Source organism: Cebus imitator, unplaced genomic scaffold (assembly GCF_001604975.1).
Source record: "Cebus imitator isolate Cc_AM_T3 unplaced genomic scaffold, Cebus_imitator-1.0 Scaffold29, whole genome shotgun sequence".
Taxonomy (NCBI): domain Eukaryota; kingdom Metazoa; phylum Chordata; class Mammalia; order Primates; family Cebidae; genus Cebus; species Cebus imitator.
The window spans coordinates 8,331,021-8,345,194 of NW_016107344.1; the positions used below are offsets into that span (position 1 = coordinate 8,331,021).

At 35.3% G+C, this 14,174-nt stretch overlaps 1 protein-coding gene across 2 annotated transcripts in view; it reads left to right on the forward strand.

The window, feature by feature from the left end:
* PIBF1 (progesterone immunomodulatory binding factor 1) overlaps positions 1–14,174 on the forward strand; it is a 233,993-nt gene that overhangs the window by 102,202 nt on the left and 117,617 nt on the right. For both annotated transcript variants that reach the window (XM_017523632.2, XM_037736793.1), the window contains exon 11: positions 11,034–11,199. In XM_017523632.2, coding sequence (XP_017379121.1) covers positions 11,034–11,199 — 166 coding nt within the window. The remainder of the gene's footprint in view (positions 1–11,033; positions 11,200–14,174) is intronic.

The following is a 14,174-nucleotide window of genomic DNA, read 5'->3' on the forward strand; positions in this document are numbered from 1 at the left end:
AAACTCCGTCTCAAAAAAAAAAAAAAAAAAAAAAAGAAATGAAATCCTATCATTTGCAACCACATGAATGGAACTGGAGGTCATTATGTTAAGTAAAATAAGCCAGGCACAGTAAGACAAACTTTATATGTTCTCACTCCTTTGTGGGAGTTAAAAAATAAAGCAACTGAACTCATAGAGATAGAAAGTAGAATGATGGTAACCAGAGGCAAGGAAGGGTAGTTGAGGAGAAAGGGGGATGGTTAATGGGTACAAAAAATAGGAAGGTTGAATAAGGTCTATTTGGAAGCACAACATGGTGACTGTAGTCAGTAATAATTTAATAAGTTTTTTTTAACACAGAGTCTCTCTGGATCATATAGTAGCTCTAGCCTAGGCTGGAGTGCAGTGGCACAGTCTCTGCCCACTGCAGCCTCTGCCTCCCAGTTTCAAGTGATTCTTCTGCCACAACCTCCAAAGTAGCTGGCATTGTAGGCATGCGCCACCACACCAGCTAATTTTTTCTATTCTTAGTAGAGACAGGCTTTCACCATTTTGGCCAGGCTGGTCTTGAACTCCTGACCTCAAATGATCTGCCCACCTCAGCCTCCCAAACTTCTAGGATTGCAAGCATGAGCCACCATGCCCAGCCTAATTGTACATTTTAATATAACTAGACCAGGGGTGGTGGCTAACATCTGTAATCCCAGCAATTTGGGAGGCCAAGGTGAGTGGATCACTTGAGGTCAGGAGTTTGAGACCAGCGTGGCCAACTGGCAAAACCCCATCTCTAATTAAACATATAAATAAACAAATAAAATAACTAAAAGAATATAATTGGATTGTTTTTAACACAAAGGATAAATCCTTGAAGTAATGGATACCTCATTTACCCTGATGGAATTATCACACATTGTATGCCTCTATCAGAATACCCCATATACTTAATATGTACCTACAAAAATTAAAGATTTTTTTAAAAGGGTAATTCTAAATTTCGTATTAGAGCTTTAGAGATGATTAAATGAACTATTTATACCTGTATATGAAAGTAAATAAAAGCACTCAAATGTTAGACCTCCTTTCCTTTATATTGGTCTCTACACATGCTGACAGGCATCGTGCCAATTCAAGTTTCCTCTTAACATGATAAATGCCTTCAAAGTTCATCACTGGCTTTTTAAAAATTTTTATTTATTTTTATTGTTATACTTTAAGTTCTGGGGTACATGAGTAGATCGTGCAGAATTGTTACATAGATATACACAGGCCATGGTGATTTGCCACATCCATCCCCCCATCATCTACATTAAGTACTTCTCTTAATGATATCCTTCCCCAATCCCTCCAACCCCTGCTATACTTCCCCTCATCACTGGCTTTTTATTAATATCCCAAGCCTCTCACAGCCCACTTAATCATGGTTATAATAGAAAGTGAGAGAAAAGGAATAAGAGACAGAGCAATAATAAAAGCACCAAATTTCAGCCAACCTAGGGAGGAAGAGCAACACTTTCTGCAGGAGGAGGACATAGAAAAGTGTAGGGAGAAAAGGCCCAAAAAATGTTTGAGTGAAGACATTTCTTCAAAATAATAATGTAAGATGTTAAAAATTGGAGTTTGTTTAATCAAATTAATTCTTACTGAGTTGCTTTGATTAAATTAGGCTCTTTATTGTTGCATTTTTATCCTGAAGTGTTAGAGATGGTTAAATAGATGCCAAGGTATGTAGACATTTTCTGAAACTTTTAAACTTTCTCATTTCATAAACAGCTGTAGAAAATAAAAATATAACATAATATGTATTTATGAGTGCCTAATATAAGATTATATTTACTATATATTTGTTCGAACATCCCAAGATAGAATTTAACAGAAATACTAATACGTAATTATTTAGTCCATTAAGTCTAATGAGAGAAATAAGAGGTGGGGAAATAGTGATTTAGTTCTTATTATGTTACGTTTTTCTTCTTCTGTTTTGTATGCCCTCGTGATAGACTTTATTACATTCTTGTAGGTAGGCTAGTGAGTCACACTTAGATTCCTAAAATTGTTTGTAAAATTTGTAATCATTTTAACTTGTTACGGAACGCAGAGCCTGTCATATCACACTACTTTTGCTCCTTTTTTGCATTTCTTTTTTATAAGTATTTTTAGAATATTGTCATGTCTCCTTCTACCACCTTAACCACTATCCAAACGTGTATTTTTTGAAAGTTTAATCTTTCTTGTAGTTTGGCCATACCTAACCTATAATCATTTTGGTTTCTCTCTTCTTCACGCTCTGTAATTTGTTTTCATGTTTTATTGACACCTAAACCTGGAAACAATAATTTTTTTTTTTAAGATGGAGTCTCACTCTGTCACTCAGGCTGGAGTGCAAGTGTTGCGAATGATCCACCTTTACTACCAGACCACCCAGACATATAAAGACCCAGGACTTCGGACGCTCTCTTCAGGAGTTTTTTTGGAGTATTCCTTAGCCCATTTCAGAACACTAGTTTGTGTAAATTAATATTTGTAGGGCTTGCCTGTTATGAGGAAGTTGATCTAAATAAATGACTTTTACATCCCTTTTTGCCTTTTACAATATGTATATTAACCATAGTAAATTCATTTCTTTTCCTGAGCTATATATTATGGAAAAATAGGGCAAAAGCATGATTAGTCTCCATCTTGTTACTATTAATACTTTACACTATTCTTCATAAAAGCATCCCTCCAAAAGTGCTTTTTCTAATGACTTTTTAAGATTCAGTTTATATGCTCTGAATTTTTTTCTTTAATGTAGACCAACAATGAGGTATACATTAAAAGCAGCATGAAATTAAGTTTTTAGTGCTATGAAACACTAATATAATAAATACTCTTGGTTGAGAGGATATTTCAAGCTTAATTTTAAGTGCTTGTTGTCGTCTTGACACAAAAGGAAAAACAGACCCAATCAAACACTGTTATTAAATGTTTTACTCTAATGTTATCTCGTGCATGCCTTATTTTATGGCAGCAGTCCTTTCCTTACATTTGTTTCAGTTAAGTACTCTTCACATACCTGTAGTACCTATTTTTTGCCTTTATAAGATGGCTAAATGTTACTACATGTTGTTTATTAATGACATTACATATTTTATTTGATCATGATATGATAGATGCATTGAATTACTCCAGATGCATGCTTGAAATTCTTATAAATCCGTGGTACAGTTGTCAAACATACTCAGCGTTTTTAACTCAGCAAAAAAAAGACCTCTCACATTAATTTAAGAATTAGCTTGTAAGCCAAAAATGACAGATGTAGTATTGCAGCTGAGAAGTGAACTGGTTGAAGAAGCCATCTAAATGGCAGAAACATTTGGGCAAATACCCAAACTCCTTTTAAATTCCTCTCTCGTGTTCCTTAGTAATCATTGTTGCCACAATTATGTTGGCTTTGTAAGTTGTCCCTACCTTCTTGCTTTTCAATTTGGAAAATTTCACAGTTGAAAGGGAGACACCTGAGTTACTAGAACTCTCTTTCTCTATAGTTTTTCCTTTTTTTATTTCCAAACTCACTGGACATCTCTGGGCACTATAATTTTATGTGTACATTTTTAAACTAATGTAATTGTTCCCCTTATTTTCATTGAAGATAATTGTGGTTTAGTATCTAGGTATATGTTTAAAATTTTTAAATATACAGATAACTAAAAAGCAAAGAAAACAATTGGTAGAACAGTAGGTAGCAGTAATTGACAAAAGTAAAATCTCTAAGATAATATTTTGTATTTTAACAACATGAAAAGAAAGTAATTTCAGATATATTCTCTGTAAGTTATGATATAAATATATATGTGTGGCCAGATGCGGTGGCTCATGCCTGTAATCCCAACACTTTGGGAGGCTGAGTCAGGCAGATCACGAGGTCAGGAGTTCAAGACTAGACTGGCCAACATGGTGAAACCCCGCCTCTACCAAAAAATACAAAAATTAGCTGGGCATGGTGGCTCGTGCCTGTAATCCCAGCTACTTGGGAGGCTGAGGTAGGAGAATTGCTTGAACTGGGACCCAGGAGGCAGAGGTTGCAGTGAACTGAGATCGTGCCACTGAACTCCAGCCTGGGCTACAGAGCAAGACTCCATCTCAAAAAAATAAAAATAAATATATGTGTGTGAATATAGTTTTATAGTTTTTGAAATACGTAAAACTCATATACTTTTTGTTTTCTTAAAGTAAAAATATTAGAAGTTATAGATTGGGTATAATATGGTAAGGGTGCTTATTTTTGTATTCTGAGATCTTTTAAATGTTTTCAGGATATAAAAAATAACTAACCAAACAAAGACCTATACCCTATACTATACACTTGTGTAGTAATACTTCATCTCTGTTTAACTAAAAACACTTTGTTGTGAGAAGTAAAAGATATATCTAAGCCAAAATTATTTCAATAGAAAGTGCTTATTTTATTTTTTAAATTTCTCGTATAAAAAAATTTTTGAGTTGCCTTCAGTAAAATTAATTTTAAGTTGAACCATGTAATGTAAAAACAACGAATTTTCTCCTCTCACTTCTGTTTTCTCAGATATCTTTACCGGCATGGGATATTATTTCTTCAAGATGTACACTTCCTTTCTTTTTATGTAACTCTACATGTCCTTGTGTGATTTTAGATATATCCATGATTCATGTCTAAATGTGTATATAATGAGTCAAGTTTTTATTTTTAAAAACATCAGAATATATGGACACAAGTAATACCCTCCACCAAAGTCTGGATAGTAGAAACCTATATGCTTTTTCTGATAGTGTTGGTATTGCTCAGTTCAGTTATTTTTAGCACAGTCCTTGGAATAACTTTAAAAAAAATTTATTTTTTTTTTTAATAATAGAGATGAGGTTTCACCATCTTGGCCAGGCTGGTCTTGAACTCCTGACCTCGTGATCCACCCATCTCGGCCTCCCAAGGTGCTGGGATTACAGGCGTGAGCCACTGCGCCCGGCCAGAATAACTTTTAACAGTCTTCTTCCTTCAAATATGAGTTTTGTTTCTGGAAATTCAACCATTATTCAGAGTAAATCCCATTGCATTTGGTGGATGAATAAACTGGGTATACTGTTTGTTGTGAACAATGGGTGAGAAGTTGGGGAGAGGTTACCTATTTAACAATGAAAGAATTGTTGAGAATGGAAAATTACGAGGCCAACTGAAAATATTTTTGAAGGAGGTTTAATAACAAGATTTTTAAGTTAGAATATTGGGTAAAGGATAGCAAATTCTATATGAAAGTGTAATTCATACGTAGTATGCATAGCAAACATAGAGAATAATATCAAATATTGGTGAAGATATGGAAAAACCACATTTCACATACTTACGGTTGCATTTTAAATTGATGTAGCCATTTGGGAGGGAAAATGTGTGTATTCAAAATTTCAAATCTTTTGACCCAACAATTTCACTTCCTGGTATCTTTCTTAGACATTTCATTGTGCATGGGAGGCAATTCTTAGGATGATCTTTGAAGCACTGTGTATAGTGCTTTGAAGCATTTTGAAACAATCCAAATTTTAATCAGTTTAGAATTGATTAAATGGTTATATCCACATTTGTGGTCTATTATATAGCAAATGAAAAGAATGAGGTATAGACATGGAAAAATTGGATCCCAAGACAGCCTACATGAGAAAAGGAAGTTACAGATAATAATATGTATGATATGATGTCACTTGTTTAAGAAAAAGAAAACTGATATATCAATTCATATGTGGTATACATGCATGTTTTAAAAAAAGACCTTTTAGAAAGATACACAGAAAACTAAAAACAGTGATTATCACTCAAAGGAGAAATGGAATTGAAAGTAGTGATAGAGGTCTGGGCTGCGTGCAGTGACCCATGCCTGTAATCCCACAACTTTGGGAGGCTGAGATAGGAGGATGGCTCAAGCCCAGGATTTCAAGACCAGCCTGAGCAACATAGTAAGACGCTGTCTCTACAAAAAAATACCAAAAAAAAATCTGTCATCTTTATTTGTAATGTTTGGAGTTTTTATCCTCAAAGTGGATTTGATAAATTATTTCTAGAATTGAAAATAAATTTGAAAATTTTTACCTGTGCAGAGAAGAAGGAAATTTATGAAGATATAAACAGCTTATCTTTGTGAGCAAGATTGAATTCTCAGTTGACTAGAAGTGTCAGCTTCTGTCCTTATCAACTCCAATTTCTTACAGCTGAATCTACCAAAGACTTCCTATCTGGAGATTCAGGCCCATCTTTGTTTCACAGAACTCCTTTCAAGTGTAGAAAGTTTATCAACTTCTGCCTCACTTGCTTGAGAAATTTACAATTAAATTTTCCTGCTCATACAAAGTACTCAGTGGTCTACCTGTGACTCTACCTACTTCTGTGTATTCTTTCAAGCCACGATATTCTCTCTACTGATCCATCTCTTCATATTTTAACAAGAAGTTGAAAGTATCTTTTAGTACTTTGTTTTTAATTTACCTAATGACTTAACACTAAAAATCCTTCCCTGAACCTTTACCAGTACTGGGGACCTTCTGACTTTGCTTTAACTTCTTTTGCCAGTCTACCTTGGGGCATGGCCTTACTTCCCCTGATCTCTTTATCTGCATACAGTTGTCCCGCCACTTTTGAAACAGTCGAGGTAAATGCTTTTCCTCGACTGTTTCACTGTCTTACTTTCAACCTAGACCAGTTAAATTTCTTAAAGCAAGTACCATATTCTGGCCCTGGTGATTGATTACCTGAACCTCACCACTGAGTTTTAATACTTTTTAGGTATTCTGCCTTAGAATGCCTGTTTACCAAATGAGATTTGATAGCTGGGTTCAACGTTTTTAATGTAGTACAAGCCATGAACATTTTATGGACAGAATTCAAAGATCAGTTGTTTCTCATCAAAATAAAGAAATGAAATTAAATAAGTGGTTAAATGGGTTAAATACAGGTTTTTCACCTTATTACTATTACTGAATGATGGCCTTGTTAATAAGAGTTGGGAATAAACCGTATTCATGTATGGCTTAATATAACAGAGTGTAACAAGTAAAACTTCCCTTGTAGTCTATATGTAAAGACTGCCAATATAAATTTTGTTATGAAAACCTGTTATCTGATGTTTTATCCAGTGCTTTTATTACCAAATAAGTTTTTCTAACCCTGAGACAGGAGTGTAACATTGATGTCTCTCCTATGGTTACTTCTCAGCATCACAGAACATGTCCTGCTATTGGGAGTTTAATTCATCCTAGCCTGAGAGCACTTCTTATGGGTTACTTTCTTTGTAGCTCCCTGTATAATAGCTAATTTTCACCTTTTAACTTTTTTTTTTCTCCCTGTACTTCTAACCCCAGAATTGCTGTTGCAGTGTCTATTCCTTTAAAGAAAACTGTTAGTTCTAGTCCTTTCTGTTATTTTTAAAGTAGTATGTGATATATTGATGGCTCTTATGAAAACTAAAAACCCAGTTACAAATGCAGCATAAAGACAAATGGAGCCAAATTTTGGGCCTGGGGATGAGATGGTTGTGAGGATAGGTGGAGATTGTGTGTGGAAAATTTGACCTCTTAAGGTTACTGTGCTAATAAATTAGAATATCAAACATGAAATTGTTAATGTATGAATAATACTGACTTACCTCAATTAAGATGTTCAGATTGAGAGTATGAGATGAGAAGTCTGAGTCAACAAAGTAAAATGTGCCGGGTTATATTAGCAAAACAAGTTAAGTGGGAGTTACCCGAAACTAGCTTCTGGGCATCATTAGTTCCTCACTGCTGGAGGTACTTTTGTAGCTATATTTGTTCAACTTTTTCAGAGTTCAGTTTAACAAATTAAAATAATTACACAGTCGTACTAATTTGAGGCAGATTCTTTCAATTATGTAAACAACATGGGAATAGACTAGTCCTTTAGAATTATTTTTATGAAGCTTCAATTTATGAAACTTACTATATTCAGATTTCTATGAGGTAATTCTCATTATCACCAAATGGTTTATTATTGTTTAACTTCTATTAAATTTTCTGTACCCTCTAAATATTGTTTACTGTTTAACTTTTCAATATAAAGAAAAAATAATTTTCAGGTACCATGTAATGAATAAAAACATGTGATGCTAAAAACTAAGTCTTTAATTACCTATTTGTAGTTGGCATTGATATCCGAAGCAACAACGTCCTGAATTCATAAAAGGCAAAATTTGCAGTTTAATCTTTTTAAAATAAATCATCTTAAAGATTAATATCATTCTAAATTACCCAGAATTTTTTTTAGCTTTTTTTTTTACCTGTACATGTCAAGGAATAGAATTTATTTTATAATGGGGTCTACATGTGTCCTAGTCTCACAAAGGATTGATTTCACACATTTAATGCATTTATGTTTATAAAACACTTGTCTCAAATTAATAAATTGTTTTTAGTAAAAGGTATTTTTTTACCACTTCACACACACTAGGATGCATAATCAATGTGTGGCAGACAATGGTAAATGTTGTTAAGAATGTGGAGAGATTGGCACCCTCATTATTGCTGATGGGAATGTAAAATGGTGCAACCATGTTGGAAACATGTTTGGCAGTTTTGGCCGGGCGTGGTGGCTCACACCTGTAATCCCAGAACTTTGGGAGGCCGAGGCAGGTCGATCACCTGAGGTCAGGAGTTCAAGACCAGCCTGACCAACATGAAGAAACCCTGTCTCTACAAAAAAAAATAATAATAATACAAAAGTTAGCCAGGCGTGGTGGCACATGCCTGTAATCCCAGCTATTCGGGAGGCTGAGGCAGGAGAATCGCTTAAACCTAGGAGATGGACTTTGTGGTGAGCTGAGATTGCACCATTATACTCCAGCCTGGGCAACAAGAGCAAAACTCTGTCTCAAAAAAAAAAAAAAAAAAAAAAGTTTGACAGTTTCTCAGAAAGTTAAAAATAGAGTGACATATGACATAGCAATTCTGTTTCTAGGTATATAACCGAGAGAAATGAATTTATGTTTACACAAAAACTTGTACATAAATGTTTATGGTAGCATTATTCATCATAGCCCAAAATCAGAAACAACCCAAACGTCCATCAACTGATGATGGATAAGCAAAATGTGATATAGTTATACAATTGAATATTATTCAGTCATAAAAAGGAATGAAACGTTGATTCATGCTACAGCATGAGTGAACCTTGAAAACATCAGAAGGCCACATATATGATTGCATTTGTATTAAATGTTCAGAGTAAGCAAACTTTTAGAGACGAAAAGTAGATCAGTGGTTGTCAGGCCTGGATGAAGAGGAGAATGGGTGGTGACTAATGGACATGGGGATTTTTTAAGGTAATTAAAATGTTTTTAATTAGATAATGATGTGCAATTTTGTAAATAAGCTAAAAACCACAGATTTGTGCACTTTAAAAGAGTGAATTTTATGGGCTATGAATTATGTCTCAAAAAAAAATTTATCAGGTTTGCTTTTCTATACAAAAAAGAATTTTTTAATAAAATTGTAAAGAGTTTTACGTAATTAATGCCAGGATTTTCCAAAAAAGTTAATCACAAAAACTGACATAACTGAGATTCACTTTAAAGCTTCACTGTATATTCATGTGAAATGTGCATTGTATGGCACTTCCACCAATCTGAATATGAGAGTGCCAGACGTGAAGTAGCCCATGGTGTATATTTAATGCCCATCTTCTCTGATTATATTTTGAATGTTATTTTCACTTACAGGAGTGAAATAGCCTTTAAAAAGCATTTCAAAGTTTATCTTGCCTCAGAAATGCCAGCTAAGAATATTATGTAATAGCAGAAAGACTATTGCTGTGAAGTGTAATATAAAACTGGACTTGAGACACAACCTGAAATGTACTAGCAGTGTGTTCCTGTTAAAAAAATTATTTGACCTCTCTGAGCCTCAGGTTCTTCATCTGCAAAATACCTAGCAGGTCCGTCGTAAGGATTAAATGAGAGATACCATAGATAAAACAGACTATGCTCTCTGCTTCCCTGCCCTGCACATATCTCACGTTTCTTCTCCCTAGAACACTTCCCACCCCTTAACTCCTCCTGCCTTACACACACACACACACGCTACACAAACCGAGTTAGGTCTCCTTCATATATGTTCCCATTGAACTTGAACCTAGGGATTACCCTATTGAACCATACTCCATTGAATTTTCATGTTTATTTACCAGTTTTCCCCAGAAAACTTCTTCTAGAAAGCAATATTTTATCTACCAATGTATATGCATTACCTAGCATACTGACTAGCTCAATAAATATTTGAATAAATGAATTTTAATAATCTCTAGCATTATACTGGGTTCATAATAGCTCCCTGAAAAGACATAGTGTGCCTGTATTTTGCTTTCTGTTAGAATACAGTCAACCTTAAGTACTTTCTAATTTATAATAGGTGGTGATTTATATGTTAAGTGGAAATGTTTTTTATTATTAGTTATACCTGTGGAATGAAGAGAATGTTTCTTATCTCAGTTGTAATAGCCTACTTGTAGGTCTGTATTTATCTTCACAGTTTACACATTACTTTTTTTTCTTGTAGTATCAAGATATATGTATATTTACTAAGTTTATTTTACATGTGTTTCATGAATATGTAGTTTAATGTTCATATTTCATGACTTTCTTCTCCATCTGATATTATTTAGACTTAGGATGAAATAGTAAGCTTAGGAACAATGCCATAGATTTAAGAAGGCCTATGAAAAGTATAGAAATTAAATCATTCTAAACAGTATAACTGAAATTCGCTCTTGCCATTTTTTATTTTAAATGTACAAAATAACAGGAAATATTTTGGAGTGGAAGGAATGAAAATAAGGGTAGAATGGTGAAAGTGAATTGATATTTTCACTGGAGTTACATATTTTCATACATATACCTATCTAAATTATTTATAAAAGCTTTGCTGAATAAATATAAATTACTAACTGCACAAATATGGGGGAGTAGAAAATGTAGAAGTTTATGTTTATATAAGTCACTAAGAGTGCTTTCTTTAGAGTGGCATAACCATTCTGCTTCTTGCAGGTACAGAGAACTACAGCTTAGTACCGAAAGCAAAGTAACAGAATTTCTCCATCAAATTAAGTTAAAATCTTTTGAAAGTGAGCGTGTTCAACTTCTACAAGAGGAAACGGCAAGAAATCTCACACAGTGTCAATTGGAATGTGAAAAATATCAGAAAAAATTGGAGGTACATGTACAAGCCTTTCTTTCAACATTAGCATGGCATGTAAGCTCTCTAAGTACAAGATTTATATTGAGCTCTATTTCTCCTATAGGTTGTGGCACTACCCTGCATGCAAAAAACACAAGGAAATATGTATTTCAGAAAGATGTATACTGAAAAGTACTGGAATTGTTGGGAAACAAAAAAAGTGAGAAAAGATCTCATTCACAATAGCAACCAAAAATATATATGACTTGGAATATTTTTAATAAGAGCAGTTCAGAATCTATATGAAGAAAACTATAGAACTTCACTGACATATGTGAAATGAATCACCATATTTCTGGGAGGGAATGAAGTATACAGTTTTTCAGTTTTCATCAAATAATATGATATGTTTATGTAACCAAATGCCAGCATATTTTTTAACTGAAAATAATTCTATAGTGCTACTGGAGGGAAAAACAAATACAGAATAGTTAATATTTTAAAAGTGCTTTTTAAAAAGAAGTAATGGAAATATATATCACATTTTAAAGTGTGTTCTGAGGCAATAATAATTAAACTGCACACAAAATTAGTTCACAAATGGTATAAAATGTAAAGCCCCGAAACACATTTACATAAATTTAAGAATTTATACATGGTAAAAGGTCATATTTCAAATCAGTAGAGACAATATGGATTGCACAATAAATGATACTGTGATAATCATTTGAATATTTAGAGAAAGTAGTTGAATCAATACCTCATACCATATATATGTGTACATATATATGTACACACACACACACACACACGCACACACACATATATATGGAGGTAGAAAGCCTCGGACAAGTTTTCAAGCCCTACTGTGTGTGTGTGTGTGTGTGTGTGTGTGTGTACGTACATATATGTGCAAACTATATATAGCTATACAGACACACTATATATATGAAAGTATTAGAAGTAAATACAGATTAACCCGGTGCAGTGGCTCATGCCTGTAAATCTAGCACTTTGGGAGGCTGAAGTGGGTGGATCACCTGAGGTCAGAAGTTCGAGACCAGCATGGCCAACATAGTGAAACCCCTTCTCTACTAAAAAACTGTAAAAATTCGCCAGGTGTGTTGGTGCACACCTGTAGTCCCAGCTACTTCGGGGTTCAGGTAGGGAGGATTGCTTGAGCCCAGGAGGCTGAGGCTGCAGTGAGCTGAGATCACGCCACTGCGCTCTAGCCTAGGCAACAGAGCAAGACTCTGTCAAAAAAAAAAAACTTAAAAAGTAAATACAGATGAAATTATATCTGATGTTTACGTCTGTTAATCTGATGAAAGCAAGGAAAGAAATCATAGGAAAAATAAAACCTGAATTTATTTTAAAAATATAATATTAAAGGCAAAATAGAAACTGAAAAATATTTGTGTTAAATATGAGCAAGGGCCTATGTCCTTAATTTTAAAAGATATTTTATCAAGAGGACATGCCTTCCCCTTCTGCATAAATAAGTGGAAAAAAAGGAATGGACCATTTCCAAGAAAAGAAATGCAAATTACTAATAATAAATGAAAATGGGAATTCTCACCGATAATTACAGAAATATAAATTTAAGGCTGGGCATGGTGGCTCACGCCTGTAATCCAAACACTTTGGAGGCCAAGGTGGGCGGATCACCTGAGGCCAGGAGTTCAAGACCAGCCTGACCAACATGGTGAAACCCTGTCTTTAAATAAATTTAAAAAAAAAAAGAAATATAAATTTAATCTTTTTGGTTATCTTTATATAGGTCTGTGTGTTGTTTTTATAGTGCTGGCAAGACCCTTAAGTGGGAAATCTCATGAGTTAGAAAATGGAACAGCCTTTCTGGACACTGTGGTAATCTATGTTAAAGGACTTAAAAAGTTGACCCAGATTGTGAATTGTAGCTCCAGGCTGACTTCAAGAACAAACCAGCAATCCTGAAAGGACCCATAGACCATGTGAAGGAAACAGACTGCACCTGCAGGACCCGGGAGACACCCCAAATACTCTGGGAGGTAGAAAGCCTCAAACAAGTTTTCAAGCCCTACTCGTTCTTGGCCTGGAAACAGACTGTTGCATGGGCCATTGCATGGAACACAGTGAGAGTGAGATTAGCCCTTCAGTTTTTGTGAAAGCTGGGTGAGGCCAATAACTGCCAACTTTCCCCCACTTCCCTGACAACCTGCATGACTCAGCAGGCAGCCATAATCCTCCTAGGTACACAACTCCTGTGACCTGGGATTCTCACTCCCATTCCCCAAAGCAACTACAGCAAGACCCACCAGGGAGAGTCTGAGCTCTGACACACTTAGCCTCACCCCTACCTGATGGTCCTTCCCTACCCACCCTAATAGCAGAAGACAAAGGACATATAATCTTGGGAGATCTGGAGCCCCACCCACTGCTGGTTCTTCTCCACATAGCTGATGCTTTCTGGAAAGCACCATCTCCTGGCAGGAGCCAGACAGCACAAAAATAGAGCATAAAAACCTCCAAAGCTAAGAACTTTCATGGAGTCCATTGTACCCTCTTCCACCTCCACCTGAATAGGTGCTGGTATCCACGATGGAGAGACTCTATGCAGAAACCCCCAGTACCAACTCAGAGCTGGGTAGACTCTGCTGGGTGGCTAGACCCAGGAGGGAGAGAACAATCACCCCAGTTCAGCTCACAGGAAGCCACATCCACAGGAAAAGGGGGAGAGTACTACATCAAGGGAACACCTCGTGGGACAAAACAATCTGAACAACAGCCTTCAACCCTTGACCTTCCCTCCGACAGAGCCTACCCAAGTGAAAAGGAACCAGAAAACCAACCCTCATCAGAACAAAGCTCGTCAGCACCTTCCAGAAAGTACACTAGTTCACCAGCAGTGGATCCAAACCAAGAAGAAATCCCTGATTTAACTGAATTCAGGAGGTTAGTTATTAAGCTAATAAGGAAGGAACCAGAGAAAGGCAAAGCCCAGTACAAGGAAATTCAAAAAACGATACAAG